We start from the raw sequence: 24,559 nt of genomic DNA, 5'->3' as shown, positions 1-24,559 counted from the left end.
AACCACAAGAGAATAACTGGGATACAAGGATCACGTCACTGCCCACAATATCGAAAACCTCCCCAAGTAATCACAGCAAGAGTCTACTGTAGATTTGATCTAACCTGAGATGAGAACACTGCTAGATGATTGAGAACAATCTCTCTGCGTTGTCCTTGTCTTCTTCCCTTTCTTTCTCTTCCTTTTCTGCCTTGTTCTCCTTCTTCTCTTTGGAATCCCGTGGCAGTCAAGATCTGCCTCGTTGCTGCATTTTTATAGTCTTTTTCTACTTCTAAAACGTAGCCACTACACCCCCCTAATCTTAATTAGGGTTAGATTAAGAGGAGGTGTGGGCTATGAGCTGCCCTAGCCCACATGGACTGAATATGGGCTATCAGCACAACACTTATTTTGTAAAGCAGCTGTCGTTAGAGAGGGACTGCGTAAGGCTTTGCAGGAGGGCATTTCTGTTGTTGATGTTGAGGTCGACTCCGCTCACTTGGTGGACATCCTCAATCGCAAGTGTAGTCCTCCTTCTAGAGTTCTTAATGTAATCAACGACAATTTTAGTCTATCGTCATCTTTTGACGATTTTTCGGGAAGGTAATAAGGTTGCCAACGAGCTTGCAAATTCTGTGAGATCGAATATGGAAAAACTGTTTTGACTTGGGGTTTTCCATCTAGTTTTTCTCTTTTGTTGCACTTTGATATTAAGGGTGACTTTTGTAATAAAAAATTTCGAAATTAATATACTTTTCTCTATTTGAAAAAAGTTATATTTTAAATTATATTTGCCATTTTTCACTTATTGTTACAAATTAGGATTTGAAATCTTCTTGGAATTTGGATATAAAATTGATAAAGAGTAGGATTATGCTATTTCAAAATTTTATTAGATTTGTGCTCCTAGTAAATAACAAATTGGTATTAGATTTAGTTAGTCTTGATAATAAAAAAATTTGTATTTTCTTATTATCTTCCGTAACAATATACTTAGATTATATAGGTCTTTTAATTTAATTATTTAGTAAAAATATAATTATCAAAGTTTAAGGTAACTAGTAAATGAAAAAGTAGATATGATATAAATATAAAAGAGTACAATGAAACACGCAAATTGTGTAAAATATAGATAATTAGAGTATAGTCCACATTTTATATATTAAAATGAAAGCTTTGATTAAAAACAGAATTGTTTTTTAACCTCTAATCAAGTTTTATCAAAATCGTGTGATCTTAAAGTCCAATCACATTAATAAAGAATAACATGTTTAATTCATACCAAAAACGGGTTTATTGTTTGCTTTTGACGTACAATAACGTCACTTCATGTCTCTTAGTCGGCTAGGATTTGGAACGCTAGTTTGACATGACTTTAAGGTTTGCGTCGTATCATTGATGGATTCGACTGTTTCACACGATTGATGGTAATGGCAGAAGCATGAGGTTATGTGAGACTAATGTAGATGCTATCAATGGTGTGATCAACGTCACCATTGATCGAAATTTTATTTATCACAAATAGTAACTTGCATTATGTGTATACCAATCCATAATTTGCATTATGTGTATAGGCTAGCTATTTCTGATATAAACCTTCTATAGATTCAGTAGAGAAACTTGAAGGTATATTTATAGGAATAAATCCTTATTCTCTAAAAAAAATTTATACTTTAATCCTGAATCTAAACCCTAATCTTAATTCTCTAAAGAGTTGGAAGGTAATTAAGACTTCTCTCAAGTATTTAGAATTTAATTAAAACTCCTAAAATACTTATCAACCCTTAATAAAACTCATTGGTGTGTGTACACACAAACCAGATCAAGAATATTTTTTTCATAATATAGTTGAAGCAACGTTATTCTTTACCTATAGCTAAAGAATGTCGGCCTCCCAACTTCTCACATATTTGGAATTACAGTATGCACATCATATATATATATTCTATAATGACCAGCTTGAATCTTTGGAACACATTCTTTAGCTGTAGTTTTGCCATTGAATTTTGGGATTTATTTCGTAATAAAATAGATTTACAATTTGAGTTTATTTATCATTGAGATTTACTTTTGAAATAACAGATTTCAAAATGAATATACTTCTCCTTATTTGGAAAAAAAAACTATATTTTAAATTATGTTTACCATTTATCACTTATTATTTTATTATAACAAATTAGGATTTGAAATCTTCTTGGAATTTCTATATAAAATTGACAAAGAGTAGGATTAAGCTGTTTCAAAATTATATTAGATTTGTGGTCGTAGTAAATAACAAATCCAAACAAAAATTGGTATTAGGTTTAATTAGTGTTGATAATTAAAAAAAATGGTATTTTCATAATATCGATCTTCCATAAAAATATACTTAAATTATATATGGTTTTTATTCAATTTTTTAGTTAAAAAAATATAATTACCAAAGGTTAAGGTAACTACTAAATGAAAACAGTAGATATAATATAAATATAAAAGCGCAAAATGAAACACACAACTTGTGTAAAATATAGATAACTATAGTATGGGATGCATTTTATATATTAAAATGAAAGATTTGATTAAAACAATTTTTTTTTAACCTCTAATCAAGTATTTTCAAAATCATGTGAAAAGTCCAATCACATTGTGAAGAGCCACAAGAATAGTGAAGAAAAACGTGTTTAATTCGTACCAAAAAGAGGTTTATGTTTTGTGTTTTGCCGTACAATAATGGTACCTTATGTCTCTCGGTCGACTAGGAATCATCTAGTTATATATTGTGGGAACGCATATGTAATTTGACATGTCTTTAGGTTTAGGTTACATCATTGATGGATTACACTGTTTCACAATGACGAACATGATGGTAATGGCACAAGTATGAGCTTCTGTGAGACTGTTATAGATGTCCTCGATGTTGTGGTGAACGTCACGGTCGATGAAAGTTTATCACGTAACTTTTATGACGACGCTTTCTAGACATTTCATTATGATAATGATTCATAAGGACTCAATACCAACCCATAATTTGCATTATATATATAGTAGGCATATATATCTTCATAATTTGCAGTAACATAAAGTTATAATCTCAGTACATATCTAATCGTTATAAACATTGGGTTGTAGTTATCCGTTCGTACTACGTACGTTAGTGTGAATTAATTTGACTCATATTCATGTAATCTAAATTCTAAACATGATATCATCACTAAGATAGAGAGAGAGAGAGAGAGAGAGAGAGAGAGAGAGAGAAATGCCATGAAAATATTCATGATTAAAAGAGAGCAAAGGATACCTATATTACGGTTGACATTCAACTTAATAATTTAAAATTTTGGATTACATTGTATAATGTTATGTATGTCAGTGGGATCAATTTGACTCTATAGTCATATTATATAAATAATCAACAGTATCAATAATTTAAGATCTTTACTAACTGTTAGGTAGGAAATTACTGACTGACTTTTAGAGAAATAAGAATATCATTAAAGTCCAAATCAACTTAACAGTGAGTGATTTAATAAATGACAATTAACTTAAGATCCATGTTCCTTTTCTTGCTATATGGGAGGTGATGTTTCAAGCCATTTAAATGTGAAATATAATATAATATAATGCAAATTCCATACAGGCGATCGGTTCTAACTCATTTGTGTCATTCTTTGTTTTAATGTCACGATATAATATAATGCAAATTTTTTTCTGTTTTCTAAATGCAATCAATAATACTCCAAAAATGAATTGGTATCCAATCAATTCCTTCAAGTTGGGTTGATCATAATCCTTAATAGTAAAACCTTTCTAATCGCATAATTTACCCTCTCTCTATCCATCTATCATTTAATATGCTTGCACTTTTTGTGGACATAAACATTATTCGCAGAGTCCATATCTGATCAAATATTTTGTTGTCGAGGGATGCAACACACATGAAACAAGTGTGCGAAGGCCATGATATAAAAAGGAATGGTGCTGTGCTGCAATACGTGGGCATAGTGGGAGCTTCAACCATGAACACCACGATGCCTGCCGACCACTAAAAACTCGTGCATTTATAAGCACATCGCATCTCTCCATCATCATCATATTTATTTATTGTAAACGATGTTTCCAACCAATTCGATCTACTAATTGTACCTTGTTAGCTTGAAGTTAAAAATATTTATATTGTCAAGTTTTTTTTTCCAAAGAAAGATACCATATTATTATTAAAAAGCAATTACAATCATTACCTCTAATCAAAACAACCAAGTATAGTCCTTTCAAAAGTCATCCACCATATAGCATAATTTGTTTGTCAATTTATCATGTGGCTTTCATTCCCAGATGCATTTATCTTCTTCTTAAACTTGTTTCTTTAAACAAAAGTCAAACAATATAAAATATATCCGATAACATTAGTTAAATATCATGAAGGGGCTTCGTGGTGATTGATAAGTCATACAAAAGGGTAAAGAATCCAGCAAAACTAAGATCCTCTACCCCCCATGGCTATTAGCAAAATTGTTTCATTATATGCTATTTGCTTCCAAATGGCATGCAAATAAAAGTGTAGTATTACTGTATATGTATGTTTAAGAGATTGAAACTAACACCTCTCACTTGTTCCATGTTATCTGAGCCATTATTATTGAGTTTATGTTACCCTTGCTCTAGTGAAATTCTTTGTTATCTACATAATCTCACAAGTAAGCAATAGTACTAGTGTTTATATCATACACTACTCATCCCATTTGAGAATTTAGTATCATTCTCATCCCATCAAATGAGCCATAATACTATCACAACAAAGACTATCATGATCACAAACTTTTTGTCTGTCAGATTATCTCTCTAATTGAACCAATTATCTTATTCCCATAATACAAAAAATTTAAACTGAGTACTCAAAATATTTTCAAAAAGTAACTATACAAATTACACTAAAGAGCAAGTGAAAAACAAATGAGCAATAGACTCATTATGATTCTTATTTAAATAATAAGACAATTCCTTTTTGTAAACCCAAATTGGTCAATCCATCAATAGTAAGAATTTGATGGTGTAACAGTTTCCAGCGTTGAGTGTTGACACTATAAGCGATGGGTAAGTTCTTGATAACATGCCATATTATTAGCTTATATAGTAGAGTGTTTTCATTATATAGCTTACTCATATTATTAGCCTCCATTGCCAAACATTAGCCTTAACCCTGGTTAAATCCGATTAAATGTCTGGTTAACTGTCCTCGCGCGAACAATAATGATATAACAATTGCGTGAGACGGCATCACAATTATGACCGGAAATAGACGACACTAAGCAGGTGGAATTTTATAGCGTCTTCTTGTTGTTGTTGTAATCTTTTAATGTAATTATTTTGTTACTTAATCAATTAGTTTATTTTTCTTTTATAATCATATCAATGAAAATAAAATCACTCTCTGTTTTTTTTTAGTAACTTTGAGCACGATAACCATTTTGATATCCCTTATGAGTAATTATTATTATTATTATTATTAGTGATACTATTATTACCACTGTTTATATTGCCTACGTCGAGATTCCCGAGTCATGTGATCTATTGAATTGGGCCTTGGAGATTACTGTTGAACAATATTGAGATTGAATGAATGGGAAGAACAGTTGTGATTAGACCAACAGCAGCCGTTGGATGTCGGTAACCCCGAATGGTCACTCAGTCTCCATGATTGAATCTATCGCTACTCACTCACCATATTTGGTGGGAGGGATGGGTTTTGGCGTTAGAATAACGAAAACAAAAGAAAAATGACAACACCTTCGTTGGTTTACGATAGTACACGAGCGACAACGATATATCCAACACTTACATCACGATCATGTGGAGCAGAAGCAACAGTGGGGGGTGGTGTAACCTGGCTTCAGAGGGAACACATCATCTAAGGGAAATAGATGACAGCATCCAAGCCACGGCGTGTCTCACTAGTTTCTGCCCACTATGCGAGCTCGGAATGGATTCTTCATTCCCACAGCCAGCCCCGGCTTCTCAGACAGGTCTACCTCCTTCCCCGCCAAGCCCTTCCACCGGAACTTCCTCACCAGATTGGCCACGAAGTACTCCAGCAGCAGCACGGAGATGCCCATCCCTGGACACATCCTCTTCCCTGCCCCGAAAGGCATCATCTTGATCTCCTTGCTCCCCGTCAGGTCCACGCCTTCCCCCTCGCCCCCAGCCAAGAATCTCTCAGGCCGGAACTCCCACGGCTCACTCCACACCTTCCCGTCCCGTCCGATCTCCGCCACCGAGCAGTTCACGATAGCTCCGCGCGGTATCACGTAGCCGTCCAACACAGTCTCCTCCGCCACCATGTGCGGCAAGAGGAGATGCACCGGCGGGTGCCGTCGTAGCCCTTCGAGCACCACCGCCTTCAGATAGGGCATTCTTCGTATATCTTCTTCTTCGACCGTCGCCCTTTGTGTTGCACACATGACGCTCTCGATCTCCGTCCAGAGCTTCTCTTGTATGTCTTGGTGTTTGACAAGGTTAGCCATGATCCATTCCACACCCGTGGATGTGGTCTCAGCGCTCGCGGTGAGAAACTCGGAGCACAAGCCCACTATCTCCTCCTCGCTAAGCTCTCTTCCTCCTTGGTCGACGTGCCTGAACTCCAGGAGTGTGTCGACGTAGGAGGATGACCGGCTTAGGGAAGGTTCACGTTGGCTTTGACGTTGCTGTTGACGGACTCGGATGAGAGGGACAAAAAGATCATCCAGCTGCTGCCGGATGCGTAGGAACTTGATCAATCTCCTCCAGAACACCAACAAAGCAAGGTTTGGTAAAAGATTGTAGACGCGAAGCATAACTGCGATCTTTAACGAGCCCATTAGGGCGTCCCTTATGGACTTTATAATTTCCTCCTCAAGTTTATCGCCGAAGCATAAAAGCGTGAACAAGCGGAAGCCAGAGAACAGCAGTCTCTCGCTGAGCTGAACGATGCCTCCACCAGCTTCGGCTTCAGAGATAAGCTCCTGGAGGAGCGCGTCGAGGGCCCATGCACGGGCGTCGGCTTGCAAGCCGAGGTGGGAAGGGTGGAAGACGTAGGACGAGAGTGCCCGGCGAAGGAGGCGCCAGTGAGGGCCATAGGCAGCCATGTTGATGGTATGGACATTGGCACCAAGGGCGCGGGAGGTGCTGAGGGGTGGTGGTCGGTGCGAGAAGGCCACGCCCTTCTGGACAAGGGAGCGATGCGCAAAGGTGCGGTCCATGATGAAGATGGCCGGGCGGCGGCCGATATAGACTGTCACAATCGGGCCATAGGCAGCCTTGAGGTGGCGGAGGATGTGGCCGAGTTGGGAGAAGGACTTGATGAGCCACAGATTGCCCAATATGGGAACGGGTGGAGGATTGGGTGGTACTTTCCCTTGACTCCGAGACCTTAGCTTGGGAAGGAAATGTAAAGCAAAGTAGAGGAGCATGAAAACGAAGAGGAGGAGGAGGAGGAGGAGGAAGCTAAGTGCCATTGCAGCTTGTGGCTTGTTTTCTTCTCTTGCATGCCTCCTTGCTGAACTCCATCACCTTATATAGCGAAAGTTTTATTTTTTTATCATTAGAAATTATGCAGGCGATCATAAAGATCATCTACTGCGTGAGGTGGCGAGAAGAACACGATCAATTAGTGAATCATGTGGAACAGTGAAGCATCCGCAAGATTGGTGAAACAGTCTTGAGAGAGACAACAAGCGCCACTGTTTTCATTCACGAATAACTTGGCCACGATAACGACCAGGCCATGCCGAAAGGGATGTGTGAATCCTTAGACTATCAAACCTTATGCATGCATTTTAAATTCCTGATACAAACTAAGTTTGTAACGCCCGGACGTTTCTTTAATACTCAATATTACAAGTCCAAAAATTGTGAGCTAGAATATTAAATGAATATTAAAATTCTGAGCTAGAATGCTCAATATTTTTTAAATGAATTGTATTACACTTCTGGTTTATATTTCCGTACAAACATATTCCTTTGTCGATCAAAGTATATAGAGGTGAGTAACACATGTGGTGGAGTCAATTATGATAGTTTTATTAGGTTGGTAATATAATATTCTTTCTTAATCCAAGAAAAAGAAAACCATGTGTTTCAGGCATTTAAAAAAAAACCCTGGAGTTTTATCATTTAGTGGCCCCATATTTTTTTTTTCACTAATGGCATCATTTTTGTTTAAAATTTAAAAAATACCCTTCTACTCGATTCAATCATGATATTGTCGACTTAATTTAAACTCCATCGATCCAAAGGTTAGTTCTGTCCGGAATAGATCACGAACCCAAGTTGAATCGATTTGGGTCAATTCCTTCAAAGTGTATTTAATCAAATTGTGAGTCGGGTTGGATTTGAATCAAAAAATAAGAGAGACAGAGAGATTAGGGTTACATTGAACAGGTGTAACTTTATTATAGAGGGTAGTGACAAACGGTCCTCTTCTCTTCAACAATGAATAATAGTAGTATCCTCCTCTCTCATATGGTAGCATTCTCCTTTGAATGGAAATAACATCCTCTCCTCTTCGAGGCCAGTGTAACCTGTGCTCCTTTTTTATTGTGGTATCCTTTGGTCCTTTCCGGTAGCATCCTTTATAATTTTGTCATGACCTCATCTTCTCTCCAACGATGATAATCTCATCACATCCCTAGTGACCTCATCTTCTCTCCGATTGTGAATGGTGCAAAGTTCACGATAATATTGCATCACCAACTGCAAAAATAAGATATTGAAAAAAACTTAATTTTTTATGTTGATACTAATGTCTTCTTCAAAACTTTGTAACTAAGTTGAATAACCAAAAAAATGTCAAAGCTAATGTATCTTGGAAAAAATCTCTTATTTCACCACCTATTGACTCTAAAATCAAGAAAAATATAAAAAAATTAATACAAAATATGTTAGAAACATGCTATTATAGTTTAAAAAATTTTTGAATAGATTTAAAGAAAATTAGATATATTTACACTTGAGTTACATATAAGTTATATTTGAGTTACACTTGAGCTATACTATATAGTAAATTCATGATAGGAATCTCCTATTTCACCAATTAATCACTCAAAAATCAAGCAAAAAAATGATACAAAACTTAGAAATATATTATTAATCTTTTGGAAAGGTTTGGGTAGATTTGAAGAGAATTCTTATATTTAAATTTCAGTTACATTGGGGTTATAGTCACATTATACTTGATCACATATTCAATATAAAAATCTTATATTTTAATAATTAATTATTCTAAAATTAGGGATAATTATAATAAGTGATACTAAATATGTTAAAATCATAATAGTTTTGAGAAGTTTGGATAGCTTTGGGGACAATTCTCATATTTATACTTTTGTCAAATAGGGGTTACACTCAAGTTATACTCACTCACATACTTGATTTTAATTTATTTAGTTAGGCATATTAATTGATTAAAATATAAGGATATTGAACTCTCTAATATAGTTTGTGATATGTTTATGTCTGAATTTATCTTTTTTTATTATCCCATAAACTTTGGATATAATATTCCTCTATTTATGACTTTTAATTTTACAAGTATATGCATAATGATGCCATTACATAGATCCCTTAGACTTGGTGGAAAGAAGATAGCTAAAGCCATTAGTACAAGTAATATATATAATAACTTAAAGATTAGATTAATTATTATTAAATTATATACAACTAATAAATTTTATTTTTTGTTTAAAGTCAGAGAAGTTTAAAGCACCCATTCCGCCATTGGAATCTTCTGTGTTCAGCCTCCCAAGTTTTGAGTAGCAAAAAGATTGTAAATCATGTCACATATGTCATCACTCACGTGATTGGCTTATGACTAAAATTATTTAGAGTCTATGTTTAAGGGTGAATCGGTCTCATTAGCATGATCTCATCACGATTCGATTCCCGTTGCATAGATCCATGGACATCATAATATATATTCATACAATAAGCAATATAAAATGATAAAATATTATCTAATATAATAAGTAAAAAAGAGTGCGGGTCATGTCACACGTGTCATCATTCACGTGATTAGCTTATAGGGTACCTATGACTAGCATGTGATACTACTATAGTATAAAATTATGGTTGTATCAAGTTATAACAGTAGTATCACTTGTACCCTAAAATTTTGGGATTTAAATTTTCGACTCTATTCTTAAAATCTTTTAGAGCTTATAAATATCGGCTTAGTTAATAGAGCATTCATTCCTAAGCTAGTGAACTGATGTAAGTTCTCATTTTGAGCATAGTTTGAGTCTTCTGTTTCCCTTGAGTTTAGTTGTCATTCTAAGTTATAGGAGATGAAAGATCTTATATAAAAAGAGTATGAATATTATCTCCTAAGTCTTAAAAAAGAGAATTATAATAATGGTAGCTGATCCTTGCTCATATCAAAGAAGATTGGTAGTGAAACTGATGGCCTCGAGGGAAGATGAATCAGGAGTAAACATAGATCAGGAAGACTAAACCATTATAAACTAGTTTGCCTCTCTTTACTTGTGACTTATTTTTATTTTCTTTACTCGTAATTTTAACTTAATCAATTAAGTTTTTGAAATATGTTAATATTTTGATTGAGTTTAGAAATTGATTATAAAATACTACTGTACTAATTCATCCCTCCTCTAAGTGTCATTAAAATCTTAATATTTTGTAATCAAAGCAATGTTCTCTTAGTTGGATTAATACCCAAGAGAGAATTAATGACTTTTTCAAGCAATCAAAAGGGTCACTCATCCTCCTATATTCAATATGTTAAATCTCGAATTTTGATGATAAAATCAATTGATAAGTTTGTGATCTAATCTGTGTTTTGAGTAATGTATGACTAACTTCGATTAAGGAGAAGCAAATTGATTAAAACATGAGGAATCAAACATTAGGCCGAAGTGAACATGTTAGAAGATTGGATGTCGAGCCGGAGGATTGGTCGACGTGTCTGTAGAAGACTCATGCCGTGAATTTGGGCATCGAACTGAAGGATCGAACATTGCACTAAGAAGATCGGATATTGTGGGAGTTAACATGCCAATTGGGTAATATGCTAAAGGAGAGGATGATGTACCAAAGGATTGGACGAGCGCTGGATAAACCAATGACATGCTGGACAAAGGATTCATGCTTTGTAATAATTTATCTAAGATCGAAGTAGTTTAGGGGGCTAACTGAGTTAGTTTTTGGTGTAATCATGCTAACTCAATTAGAGGCCAATTGAATCTTAATTGAAATTGATTTAGGCTTATTAGGAGGCTCATTTAGTGACTCAAAAGTTGAGTCAAGCGATGGAACCACTTATGAGTTGAAAAACACGAAAAACCCAATCTTCACAACTATCAAGTGGTGGTACCGCTACACTAGGCGGTGGTACCACCTAGTGACAGTGTGTCAGGTGGTGGTACCGTCCAGTGTCAGGCTGTAGGCGGTGGTACTACCTAGTGCAGATAGTTGTACCGCCCGTACTCGGAAGACCTAAAAATTTAAAATTTTGACTCTATTTTTAAAACCATTTGGGGCCTATCCTACTTAGGCAACAAGAAAGGAGTGAGAATTCTTAAGGAAAAAACTAAGTAAACTCTGTCAAAATTTTGAGTTCCCTACTCCTAGTGCTTATAGTTAGTCCTAAGGGAGGTGTGTGAAGGAATACTTGTAAAAGAGTGACTTATATAGGTTATCTCCTAAACTCGTGAAAAGAAAAAGGTGTTGTAAAGAGGTGGTTGGTCTTTGTCTATTGAAGGAAGACCTTTAGTGGATACCGGTGATCTCAACGGAGGAGGAATCAGAAGTGGATGTAGGTCACTATGACCGAACTACTATAAATTTCGATGTGTTCTTTCCTTATTGCTTATTCTCTTTACTACATTCTACTTTACTTCATTACAAACTAATTCACCCCTCTTTTAGTGTCGTTCTTGATCCTACTATAATATGATAGACTATACTTATTGGAAAACTCAAATGAGAATATTTTTGCTTTCTATAGATTTTGATTTATGAAATGTTATTGAGTTTGATTTTTAAAAATATTCTAAACTGATGGATGAATAGAATGATTTTGAAAAGAGATCATTTTTTTAAATGCTAAAGTTGTTAATATTTTATTTTATACTTTAAATAAAAATGAGTTCAGAGTTTCTACTTATAACACTATACATGATCTATAGCATAATCCTAAAATCATTCATGAAGGTATAAATAGAGTAAAAGAATCCAAAATTAATCTTTTGGTTCATAGTTATGAATTGTTTAAAATTAAGACAAATGAATCTATTGATGATATAAACCTTTATTTTATAGATATTATTAATGAATTAAAAGCTCTTATTAAAGCTTATACTAATCTTGAATTAGTAAGTAAGATTTTAAAGTCTCTTTCCAAAAATTGAGATCCAAAGGTTATAGTGATTTAAGAAGCTTAAGACTTAAACAATCTTCCTCTTAAAAAGACTCATATGATCTTTAATGACCAATGAAATGACATGCAAAGCATATAATAAAGAAAAGAAAAGTCGAGCAAAAGCTCTAAGTGATAAGGACGAAGACATGACACTTCTTACAAAAGATTCAAAAAATTTATAAGAAAAAATAAGATAAATCTAGTAAGAAAAGAAGGAAACAATAAAAGGTAAAGCCAAGAAAGATATAATCATATGCTATGAATGTAAAAAAACCAAGACACTTCAAATATGAATTTCCATAATTGAAGAAATCATTAACCCAAAAGAAGAAACAAACACTCAAAGTTAGAAATAAAAAAGTAAATCAATGAAGAAGAATTGGTAAACTATATTCCTTAATGGCTTTTAACGGTGAGGTATATCTCGAAATAAGATCTAGGAGTAAAAGATAGTATCTTAATAGTAGATGCTTAAGGTGTTAGGAAACCTGAGGCAATATCACATATGCAGTGGAAGAATAAAAATAAAATCTCAAATTTTTACAAAAAAAATTTCTTATCGTCGTACGAAGATTAGTGCATAAAAACCCGTAAAATTAAAAACTATGTATATGTAAAAGATATGTTACATAGAGAGATCGTATAAGTTTGAAAATCTATAGATCTATGAAAGAGGATGAAGGAGGTCAACTGTCCTCCTCACTAGCGATGACCCACATTACAGATATGACGAAGATGCTTCTTAAAACACTACATGATTCTCCTCTCGATATGCATCACGTTATCAAGAAGATGCCAGCTCTTCCTGTTGTTTATATTCCCCAAATTGTAATTGTCGGTTGAGAAGAAGAGAGAGAGAAGAAGAATATATGAGGTGATAGCTAAAAAGAATCTAGCCTATGCTCATTTGGTTTCCTCCTATTTATAGAGGTCTCTGTCAACTTAATCCTAATGGATCTTGCTCTATTAGATATTGGATCTCTATCCAATCACTCAAGTCTTTTAGATTAGTAGGTCTATACCCAATAATCTCTCATTGGCTCTTATTGGATCTTATCCACAAGATCCAATAATTAATGGACTTATTGGATATCTAATAAAATAGGGAGCTCTAGCGGATATCTCATGTCCGAACCTTTACTCATCGTAACACCTACTATCTATTTAATCAATCATCTTTCAACCCTAATCTTAAATCTTCAAAATCTTTTGAGAAGTTATTTGAAAAAAAATATCAATTATCATAAATTTTTTTTTTTTTTTAGTCCTCGGTAGCAGTCATAATCCTTCAATAAAATTTTCATATTCGATTTATTAAAAATTATTTTATCTTCACATCACTTTAGTCATATGAACACTATTTTTTTTTTTTTTTGGAATTTATATGATGTTCCTCGTTTTCTTATTTCAATTATCTCAATGGATCCAGAAAAAAATTCTAGACAAAAATTCATTGATCAGTCCCGATGCTTCTCATATAGCTCATATCCCCTCCTCGTTAATCTCCTTGTAGCGACCACTCATCTTGTACGATTACATTGGCTCTACCTATTCTACTTCGGAGAGTGACATCAGTGATCCTATCAAAGAGTTCATAGATATATCTCTCATTGCCACTAACACCACCATCACAAAAACTTAAGTCATCAAAGGATCGCTCGGGCTAAACATGACATTCAAACCTAAGAAGTTTTTTCTTGCTATCTCTCATCCTATTTTTGACACCGTTGAATCATCTACATTCTCTCAAGGTCGACATTCTTCGCACTAGTGCAAGTGAAGAATATGATGTCTTAATTAGTATATAACAACATTTGATATTTAGTTTCATCTATCACTTCACAAAATATTATTAGATGTAAATAAGTTCTTAGTAAAACATGAAGCTCGTATGATAGCAAAGAGATCTCATCAATGTCCTAAAATTATAATTCAAGTTTTGAACTATAAAATGATTATTTTAGCTACTGCATATTCTTCATACTAATAACTTAAAGGTTTTTTGAAACATAAAGTGGAAAAGATAAAGATGGAGATTGTTAGAATCGAATCATATAAATTTTATTTTACAATTTTTATATTTTTATTTTATTTTAAATCGCCGCAAGCTTGAAAGTTTCTATTAGCTGTGATATTAATCTTCATCATATCAAACTTTTAGAAAATATCTTATGATTGAGCCGAGCAGTGAATCTGATGAAGATTTCTTTGCTTTGGATTTGATTGAAAAGAAGCGTATTTAACTGTAATAGTGTGTTGATTTTTTTATCTTGGAAAGATCATCTACAACAAATAGTACAATTCAGGTTTTGATGGGACGTCAGTGTCCTCCTCTATGTAGCCACGCCATGTTTTCAAACAGTGAGTTGTGAAAAAGAGGAGGACAATCAAGTCTTATCGTTGTTACAATCTGTAGATGATAGATAGACCTATTTTTCTTGAAAGCCTAATAAAAATATCAGAACTACGTATCATCGAGATGGGAGATTTAGATTTCTGTGATACCTGCAAGTTGTCTATTGATGCATGTCGATGGGTTTGCATGCCACAAAGTATCAAGTCATCAGTATTTTACATCATACATAGGGCCACTGCAACGTTGGATGATGAAGACTTGGATGTCCATCAACAAAGATGAAACTTACGCATGTTGATGGATATGCACGCTACAAAACACCTCAAGTCATATCAATACACAGTCAACCGCGATGTTGGATGATGAAGACTTGGATGTCCTTGAAGCGGTAGATGAAATTTATGCATGTTGATTTGTGTCCGACAATTAATGTCATGCCATAATCTGATGTGTTGAATGACAATGACATTTAACAGATATGTACCTATGCTTGTTGATGAACTTGCACGCTACAAAATACCTCATGCCGTCAGCGCTTTGGATAATACAAACTGCACTGCTCTAATGTTGGATGATGCAGACTTCCATGTCATCCAACAGGGAATGAAATTTATGCATGCAAAATTCGATGAATTAATGGATTTGTTCATCCGATAATAAATGTCACATCATCACTATTTTATAACGTATAGAGTCCACTGTTATGATCGCAACGAAGAGTTGTATGACTTGGACAAATTCCACTGAGGATTTACAAGGGAACGATGATACAAAATTATAACACTAGATGGATATATAGAAGGTCATGCATCGATATTAATGCATGGTTCATTCAGTTATATTAATTATTATGATAAATGCAATAGTCAAATGGTTGCACTGAATTTTTAGGACGTGAGGAATTCCGATAGAGGAGATGTATATGAACACCGTATTTTCATTTATATATCTCTAACTACAACAAGTTTTATTTCTAAAGTTAAAAACCATAACAAAAAGTACCAGTACGAAAACATTAGTTTTAAAACTACAATTAAAAGGCCTATTGTTAGGAAAAATTATTATAGTAAAATAATTATTTTTCATCTTTATGTATCAAAATGGGTTTCTTATCAAAATGCCAACTTATTATCAAAATATAAAAACCTAATACAGAAAAAACTACGAAACTGTAGTCTATCTCAAACTTCTCTATAATAACCAAAGGATCACAATAACATCAAAAGTATATATCTTAGCTTAACATTAGCATAGCATCATCATTTAAGATAGATTTCATAAAAAAAAAAATTTAGATCTTACAAATTGGGTATCGTAGGAAAATAATTTAGAAAGAATAAACTGTAGATCAATACCGTTAAAATTGTAAAGCTTGTTGCAAGGATTCTTTATATAAAATTTGAGTCTCTGTTCTTTCTCACGTAGCCACTATTCGCTGCACACATACCTTCGTTATTTGCTACCTTTACTATACACATCTCTTCCTTTTTCTTTTCATTTTTTTTTTTTATAAATCAAATTTGGGGTTACTATCCAAATCATCTAGTCCAAGCCCACATATGGGTTAGTCTCAATAATTCTCCCCCTCTAGCTCATACGGTGGGTTGTACTAAGCCCGCTCTTCGCCTACATACTTTAAGTTTCTCCTTAGGCAAAAACTTTATCAACATATCTGATCCATTCTCATTAGTATGTACCTTTTCTAAGTGCAATTCTTTTATCTTAAGCACATCACGAATCCAGTGATATCTAACATCAATATGCTTGATCTAAAATAGTATGTTGAATTCTTGGAGAGGTGAATGATATTCTGATTGTCACAGTAAACAGTATATCCTTCCTATTTCAAGCCTACTTCCTTAAAAACTTTTTTATCCATAAAGTTTCCTTGCAGGCTTCAGTAATTGCTATATATTCTGCTTTTGTGGTTGTTAAAGCAACACAATTCTGTAACTTGCTATAGACTACCAAGAGCTTGCTCCCCTTGCAAATGTCATCAAGAATCCCAAAATGGACTTCCTAGAATCAGTATCACCTACCATGTCTGCTGTGTACCCTTCTAGCACAGTTCATCATTGCCAAAACATAAACACAACCTGAAAGTACCTCTGTGATTGAACAATGAATCAATCATAAAGTGAAATACCAAATTTTTACATGGAAAACCTAATGCGAAAAAAATCACGGGACCGTAGTCCACCTCAAACTTCCACTATCACTAATAATGATAACATGTTTATAATAAGTCTTATCTAGAATAACCAAAGAATCATAATAACATCAAGAACACAGGCTCAACATTAACATATCATCATCATCAAAAATTGATTTTATGAAAAGAAATTTTAGGTCTCACAAAGTAGGTATCGTAGAAAAACATATTAGAAAGAATAAACTATCAATATCATTAAGATTGTAGAACTTGTTGTAAAGATTTTTTACATAAAATTTGAACCAAAACCAATAAAATTTAACCGCTCAATCATCTAGCAAATGATAGACTCTCATATGCCTCCAAAGTTTTGTCTACAAGCAAGTCTGTTATTCTTATTCATTATTATTGCCACTTAATATTCTTTGCATCTTTTTCATTTCACTGTAAATTACTGATTTGGAGATCTTCTTCCGAATAAGTTGATGAGAAATAATAAATGCTATTTGACTAACATGTCCCTATGATTGTATTTGATGACACATGATCTATCTATCGATGGTTGATTTGAGTTGAGAATAATAAAATAGAAAGAAATTTGAGTCACAAAAGAAGAACAGGTTGATGTGCATTTGATGTATCAAACTCAAAAAATTTCTTTAACAATTATCAATTATTAAGAATATAAATAAATAGTATCCTATTCTAGAATGTTAATTTTTTAAGATTGATTCTTTAAATGAATATTTTAATACGGCATCAAATATTTTATCTCATCAAATATTTTAATATGACATTATCTTATTAAGAATATAAATAAATATATATATATATATATACATATATATACATGTATATATATACATATATATACATACATACATATATATATACATATATATATGTATAAATATACATGTATATATATATGTATACATAGACATATATATACATATATATATGCATATATATACATATACATATATCTATATAAATATGTATATGTATATATGCATATATATAAACATATATATATATATATGTATACGTATATATGTATATATGTATATATGTATATATATATATATATATATTTTATATGTATACGTGTATATATATATATGTATATACATATACATATATATATATACACATACATATATATACACATACATATATATATATACATATATATATGTACATATATATATATATGTATATATATATATATATATATATACATATATATATATATGTATATATATATATATGTACATATATATATATATATACATACATATATAAATATACATACATATATGTATATATATATATACATATATATATACATACATATATATATACATACATATATATATACATACATATATATATATATACATAAATATATATATATATATATATATATATATATATATATATAGAGAGAGAGAGAGAGAGAGAGAGAGAGAGAGAGAGAGAGAGAGGTGGGGGTGGGGTCGATTTCCGTATTGCTGTGGTGCAGTTGTCTGAAAGCAAATGCATTTCCACACCCAACACTTGCCACATCAAAAGAACACGATCCTCTCTGTAGGACAGGAATTCCGCACTATAAATCTGGATCGAAACCCGCTCTTATACCACTCCAAGCTCAACCAGTCTTCCTCCACATCTTATAGCACTCCACCATCATTCGTTCTGCAAACTAGCTAGCTAGCTAGTAGTATGGCATCCACGAAGAACATCCAGCAGCTGACGCTCTCGGAGGAGGAGGCAGGCGCGTGCGCGTTATAGCTAGCGAGCAGCTGCGCTCTCCCCTTCACCCTCAAGGCCGCTATCGAGCTGCGGCTACTCGACATCATCGTCGAGGCCGGCCCGGGCTCCATGTTGAGCCCGGTTGAGATCGTTGCCCGGCTGCCGACCGAGAACCCGCAGGCGGCCACGATGGTGGACCGAATGCTCCGCTTGCTCGCCGCCAACACTGTCGTCAGCTGCACCGTCCAAACTGGAGCTTGCATATTCAAAAGGATATCTTACCAGCTTGCATAAGTGAAAGCTAGTAAGATATCCTAACAAAAAGATGTATTTCTAACTTTCATAAGTGAAAAACTTGTTAGTTTACATATTCAAAACTTGATATATTACTAGCTTGCATATCTAAAAATTTACTAATTGCATTTCTTCTTTTTGCTAATGATAAAAGGGGGAAAGAATTGCTAGTGTGCATATCTGGAAAGAATATTACTAGCTTGTCATGATGATGTTTGAAAAACTTGAGATTATAATATAATTATTTAAAATTACATCTCAAAGACTTGCTAGTTGTATTTTTCCTTTTTGTTGATGACAAAGTGGGAGAAATTATGATGATGATCATGTATGGAATGATGTATTAAAATTTTGATTATACATGATTTTATATTGCATGTAATAATATAATTAATTGGTTCTTTCAATATTAATGATGCATGCAATGGTGAAATACTTTATTTGAATTTAAAGTTTCTATCAATATGGCATATTGATAGGGTAAGTTTAATTAAACTCCGTCATCAAATTGGTTGTCATCATAAAAAAGAAGAAGATTATTGAATCTCAGATTTTGATAATGAAACAAATTGATAATATTATGATTTAGTCTGTGTTTTAAGTAACGTAGAACTAGCTTCGATCAAGGATAGGTAAATTGATTGAACCAGAAGGAATCGATGTTGGGCCAGAGTTAAACATGTCGAGAGATTGGATGTCGGGTCGAAGGATCGCTCGACGTGTCAATAGAATATTTCGTTCCATGAGTTCGAGCATCGGGCCGAAGTATCGGAAATTGCGCTAAGGAGATCGAAACTTGCAGGGGTTAACATACCGATTGGGTAATACGTCGAAGGAGAAGACGATGCGCCGAAGGATCGAACAAAGCGCCAAAAGAACTAATAATATGTCAGAGAATAAATGATTCATGCTTTATAAAAATTTATCTAGATTAAGTTAGTTTAAATCATAATTGGGTTGATTTAGAATGTAATTAATTTAACTCAATCAGGAGCCAATTAAGTTCGAATTAGGACTGTTTTGAGCTAATAGAAAAACTCATTCAATAACCTAAAAGTTGGGTTAGACAATGACACCATCGATCCAAGTGGTGGCATCGCTAGTGGCACAATCTCCGAGATTGAGTTTTTAGGATGTGAATTTTTAGGGTGAGACAAATCTCGATAGAGGAGATGTATACTAACACCAAATTATATTTTCATTTATATATCTCTAACTACAGCAAGTTTTATTTCTACAGTTAGAAACCATAACAAAAAGTACCATTACTAAAACATTAGTTTTAAAAATATAGTTCAAACGTCTACATGTTATTGCGGTGATTCAACTATAGCAATAAATGTTTTTTTTTTCCCTACAAATGAAAACTGTATTAATAGTTCATATATCATTATAGTTCCACAACTATAATAATAGACTGTGAATAAAAACATTAGTAATAGTTTAGTTACTACGATGATTATTTAACTGCAATAATAGATATTTTTACCCTGGAAAAAGTAATAAGTAAAGAGGAAATACATATATATATACATTATATATACATATACATATATATATACATTATATATACATATACATATATATACATATACATATATATATATATATATATATATATATATATATATATATATATATACATAAATAAGATGTCTAGTTAAGCAAGTCTAATAGAGTAAATCACCAAACTACCCTCATATGTACATTAAATAGCGTAGCAATTGGGTGAGACCGCATCACAAATAGACGGCAGTCACTTTCTTGTGGACATCATGAGGTTGCCATTTTGGCATCACGATTAATGTAAGTATCCCGCAAAACGACAGTATTTTCGAAATATAACTAAATTCTTCCAAAATTTATTACAATTATTTTAAATAGATGATAAATTTATGATTTCGAGATGAAACTATGCTATTAAAAAATATAACTTCAAGTGTGTAATGCTCTCAATATTTGCGAAAACACATGAAATTTGTGTCCCTTTGCTAGAGGCACATATGAAACAAACTTTACCCCTTTAACCTATAATGAATATTTGAAGTAGTTTTGGGAATGATTTATCATGTTAGCAAAACCTATCTTAATTATTTGCAACATCTAATTTTTTTTATACCTCTCATTCATGATCAGATCGGTTGACAGATATATCAAAGAGAAACCATGTGTCTGGGGGAGAAGCCCAACGAGTACGAACACCTTCGCCTTACCGGACGAGGCCTTTTTTACCCACCTTTCATTAAAAATAGACAAAAATATAAGAGAGAGAGAAAAAGAAGCGTCAATTCGCCAGTTCCATAAAATTATATTACACATATTAGTATTAGTCGACAACTTTATCTTTTTTTATATTTATATATATATATATTAAATTCTTTTTAATCATCATATAGCTTTTAAATTAAAAGCGGAAATCTTATAAATAAATGCTAAGTTAATATTATATTATGAATCTGATTATTTAATGATTAAATTAATATATATATAAATTCATATGTAAGAATGTTAAGGTGAAAGTATATAGTTACTAAAAGATAAAAAAATATTATTTCATATGTAGTTAAGCATAAATTAGATTTAAGATAAAACGAAGGGAGTAGCTCGAGGTGATATGAACATGCACTAACAAAACATATAACGGTGTTAGTAAGTAATAAATTATCGACTTTAACATGTCATGTTTTTAAATATTTTTAATACTTCCATATGGATGTAAGTGTTTGATAATCAATATTGCATGATTTTAAATTATTTAATATGGCTTACATAGAAGATAAAATGAGAAAAAATTGCTCATTATTGCATGAACATATAACAAGTGCACTTACGGTAAAAGTTTATAAGACAATTAGTATTAATGGTAAAAGTTTATAAGACAATTAGTATTACGGTAAAAGTTTTATATAATTGAACTTAACTAATAGTATTATTTTTCATCGAATAGTTGGAACATTACAAATTGTGACCAGATTTTTTTTATTTTTTTTAATGCCAAAGAATGCTGTGATTAATTCGGCACTAGGCCTAATATTACATTCTAAAAAGAGTCTAGCAATGACACAAACACAAGCTTTTGGATTGTCATCCTGCCAATGGGTAGGAACCATCCAGCTCTTGTGAAAATTTATTTTGGAGACAATTGATGTAGCTGTCTGTCATCAAGGAACTCAAGATAATAATACTACGTACAAGTAGAAATGGATCAACCGAAAGTTAATCAGATCTATATAACCTACTTGGTGAATTCTATGATCCAAGAACCAGCAAACACATATGTGAAATTGAATCTTGAGAAGCCAGCCTCCCTCGCCAACTCTTGGAACTCCTCTTCGGTCCTCTCTCGGCCTCCAGGATTGGCAGTCAACATCACAATATCTACAAGACAGACATTTTGGGCTTCCGGCGTCGGCTTTGGCAATTCTGGCACAATACTTTCCACCACAATCACTTTTCCATTCTGCGGCAAAGCTTCCCAGCAGTTCTTCAGTAACTTTAAGCAGTGCTCGTCAGTCCAATCATGAAGAATCCACTACAATGTATTAACGGATGTCAGAATCAGGTACCTTCTAATGTATGATAAGAAACTCCCAACGGAGAAAGGAAACGAAAAGTTCTAAAAGTAAATTATAAATTTGATGTTTGGTGCTGAGAATTCTGAGTGCTCTAATAGATCTACTCGAGTCGAATCAAAATATATATATATATATATATATATATATATATATATATATATATATATATATATATTGAATAGTTTTAGTATTATTTATTTTAGGTAAAATTACGCATGCATTTATATTCCTTCAAAATAAGTGATTAAATTTTTTTCTTTAAATTTAACGAATATATTTTTTTCTAAAAAAATTTATTACATCAAATTAGATCTTTATAATCTAAGATCTATCACTTGTGTAACAAAAACAAAACATCGATTAATCAATCAGGATGTCTCAATTTAACCGATATATTAACCAATACCTTTTATGTACCAAGAAATCTTCGGAACAATAAGCAAAGAGTCATTTATGAGCACAAGAAGAGAAGACCTTGATAAAAATGGCGTCCCCGGTCGGTACGCTCTCGAACATGTTCCCACTGACATTCTCTATGCCTGCAACGAGTCAATACATCTTAAGAAAATGTAAGTCAATTAATCGCGATGAGCTGCTGCTGCTGCTTCTATTTCCATGTCCAGTACTAAATGGTGGACCTGGGCAGGGTGGTGCGTCGGAAATGACATGAGGCAGGTCGAAGTTGACGCCCTTGATGTGAGGGTACTCGGAGATGATCAATCCGAGGGTGCCGCCGGTGCCGCCGCCGACGTCGACGAGCACCTTGACGTCGTTGAAGCCGCGGTAGATTTGGAGCAGCTTCCTGATGAGGATGGTGGAGTGGCTCCTCATGGCCTCGTTGAACACCCTGTTGAACCGAGCGTCAGTGCCCATGTACTCGAACGCCGTCATCCCGTAGGCCTTGTTGAAGGGGATAACACCGTCCAACACCGCGTCCTTCATGTAGCACCTGCCATCATTTCTTTGAGGTAATACCAATCGATGTGCGGTTTCACTGATACAAGTTCTCTACATATTACCAGCAATCCATGAAGACCTTGTCCTGGACCATCAAGCCCAGAGGGGTGATGGACACGCCGTCCTCGTTCTTGGTCAAGTACTTGCAGACAGGCGCGGCGCCGTACTTTCGCAAGGATCGGCCGTACTAACACTTTCGTTAATCCTAACGTTTACAGAGGCATTCTTATCTCAGGTATGCTACTTTACCCAAGTAAGAATATACTCCAACTCTTCAAACCCCCTTACGTACAGAGGCATTCTTATCTCAGGTATGCTACTTTACCCAAGTAAGAATATATTATGTTCTTACGTACTATATTATGTTCTTGTTCATAACTTAAAGTATTTAAGGGGACTTTGTTATAGCTCTCACCATAGTTTGATTTGAATTGAACTAGAACCATAATCAAATTGGATAGTGATTTTCTAGTTTTAAATTGAACTGAAATCAGCTTTAGATGATCTGATCCGATATAATATTTGGTTTTAGAAATTAGAATTAATTATTTTTGAACTAGCATCGATAATTTCATATTTTTAAAAAATAAATAGTCAAATGAGTTCGATCAAATATTAGGACAATTATTTGAGCACTAATGGTCCAGCGACCGATCGTTCGAGAGATGAAGGGGCATATAAATAAATATGAAGGTATTTTGATCATTTTAAAATTAAAAAAATAAAAAAGATAAATTTGTCCATTTTAATAGTTAAATAACGACTAATTTTAGGAAAAAAAAGTCTCTCAAAATTCCTATAAATACTCTAAAACCCTTCCTTCTTCCTCACATATTTGATTAAGCATTTCTTATACTCTCTTAAATGCCCTTAAAGCTCTCTTATGCTCTATGACGCTCTCTGATCTCTCTCTCTCTCTCGAATGCTCTTCATCGAGAGATTCATGCCCCATGATAATAAAGCTCAACTATACCAACCTAAGAAAGCCAACACGTCACCCTTAAGTCAGAGGAATTTGATACAGTGGCAAAAGCAATTGAATATTTTTAAGCTTCGTTTTAACAAGGTTAGAAATATCAATGGCTCGTTCTAAGTGATTTGCAACT

The 24,559-nt window shown here is 33.5% G+C and overlaps 2 protein-coding genes across 2 annotated transcripts; both read right to left on the bottom strand.

The window, feature by feature from the left end:
- Positions 1-5,724: 5,724 nt before the first annotated feature.
- LOC135593484 (cytochrome P450 89A2-like) lies at positions 5,725-7,599 on the bottom strand. The gene has a single exon (XM_065083571.1). The coding sequence runs from the start codon at positions 7,443-7,445 to the stop codon at positions 5,907-5,909; it is 1,539 nt and encodes a 512-aa protein (XP_064939643.1). The 5' UTR covers positions 7,446-7,599; the 3' UTR covers positions 5,725-5,906.
- A 14,556-nt stretch (positions 7,600-22,155) lies between these two features.
- LOC135594325 (caffeic acid 3-O-methyltransferase-like) lies at positions 22,156-23,631 on the bottom strand. The gene is made up of 4 exons (XM_065084720.1): positions 23,516-23,631; positions 23,135-23,445; positions 22,971-23,035; positions 22,156-22,453 (listed from the first exon to the last, which is right to left on the bottom strand). Exons 1-4 carry the CDS (start codon positions 23,545-23,547, stop codon positions 22,157-22,159), a joined length of 705 nt encoding a protein of 234 aa, XP_064940792.1. The 5' UTR covers positions 23,548-23,631; the 3' UTR covers position 22,156.
- Positions 23,632-24,559: the final 928 nt, after the last annotated feature.

This window comes from Musa acuminata, chromosome BXJ1-9 (assembly GCF_036884655.1).
Source record: "Musa acuminata AAA Group cultivar baxijiao chromosome BXJ1-9, Cavendish_Baxijiao_AAA, whole genome shotgun sequence".
Classification (NCBI taxonomy): domain Eukaryota; kingdom Viridiplantae; phylum Streptophyta; class Magnoliopsida; order Zingiberales; family Musaceae; genus Musa; species Musa acuminata.
The sequence above is the reverse complement of the archived record's forward strand: the minus strand, read 5'-3'. Positions and strand labels throughout refer to the sequence as shown.